The sequence below is a fragment of the Verticillium alfalfae genome, genomic scaffold (genome assembly GCF_000150825.1).
Source record: "Verticillium alfalfae VaMs.102 supercont1.6 genomic scaffold, whole genome shotgun sequence".
Lineage (NCBI taxonomy): Eukaryota > Fungi > Ascomycota > Sordariomycetes > Glomerellales > Plectosphaerellaceae > Verticillium > Verticillium alfalfae.
This window is the reverse complement of record NW_003315033.1, coordinates 984898-985872: the sequence shown is the minus strand read 5'-3', so window position 1 is coordinate 985872 and position 975 is coordinate 984898. Positions and strand designations below refer to the sequence as shown.

The window sequence follows — 975 nt, the reverse complement described above, 5'->3', positions numbered from 1 at the left end:
CCTTTGTGTTCCGCGGCGTTCATGGCTTTAACGAGGCGAGTCCGGCCTCGCCTGCTTCGGTATGGCCACTGGCCAGTTCATTGCTGGCACCGTCGTGCTCCTCCAGCAGCCCTGGTACCTGCGCAAGACCAAAATCAACTATGGGATGCCCGTGCGCAAGTGACGCCTGCCATCCGTCATTGTCGGTGGCGTCTTCTTCGCCGCCGGCATCTTCTGGTTCGGCTGGTCCGGCTACCGTCGCGACATCCACTGGATCGTGCCAGCCCTCAGCGGTCTCTTTACGGGTTTCGGTCTCATGTCGATCTTCCTGCAGTCGCTCAACTACCTCGTCGACTCGTACCTCATGTTCGCCGCATCGGCCATTGCCGGCAACACCTTCCTCCGATCACTCTGCGGCGCCGGCTTTCCCCTGTTCGCGACGCAGATGTTCGAGGGCATGGGCATAGAGTGGGCCTCGACGCTGCTGGGCTGCATCGCCGCCGTGCTCGCTCCCATTCCTCTCATCTTCTGGCTCTACGGCCACAAGATCCGCGCCAAGAGCGCCTACGCACCCACCTTCCAGGCCCAGGCTGAGGAGCCGGCCGAGCCCGAAGACTTGCCAGGTGCCGTGCCGACGCAGTCCCAGACGGCTGTCAACGGAGCCAACGGCGTCGACGGAGGCCACGAGGAAGAGAAGCAGGAGGATCTCGCGGCGAGGGCGAACGCGCCAGCGACGAATGGCGACAGGAGCAATGCTGTGTAATGGGTTCCCAAGGAGGATAGGTTTGGAAAGAGGAGGCAGACTATTAGTATAATGACAGGAAGAACCACAAAACGGTCGCCTGCTATTGTTCTCGGCAAATGGGTGTTTGCAAGCGTTTGGCTTTCGGTACGGATTTATTCTACTACCAATATAAGCACGTATGCTCGAGACGTTGCTTGTCTGTGCTCACATGTTTGTAACAGAAGAAAATTATACGACGCAGGCATCGGGTA

At 59.0% G+C, this 975-nt stretch overlaps 1 protein-coding gene across 1 annotated transcript in view; it reads left to right on the top strand.

Annotated features, from left to right (window-relative positions):
- The window catches only part of VDBG_05392 (polyamine transporter 1), a gene marked incomplete at both ends in the record, with an annotated part of 1994 nt that extends 1252 nt beyond the window's left edge, over nucleotides 1-742 (top strand). Inside the window, one exon of the mRNA XM_003004233.1 lies at nucleotides 314-742. Within this exon, the coding sequence (XP_003004279.1) occupies nucleotides 314-742 (429 nt within the window). The remainder of the gene's footprint in view (nucleotides 1-313) is intronic.
- Nucleotides 743-975: the final 233 nt, after the last annotated feature.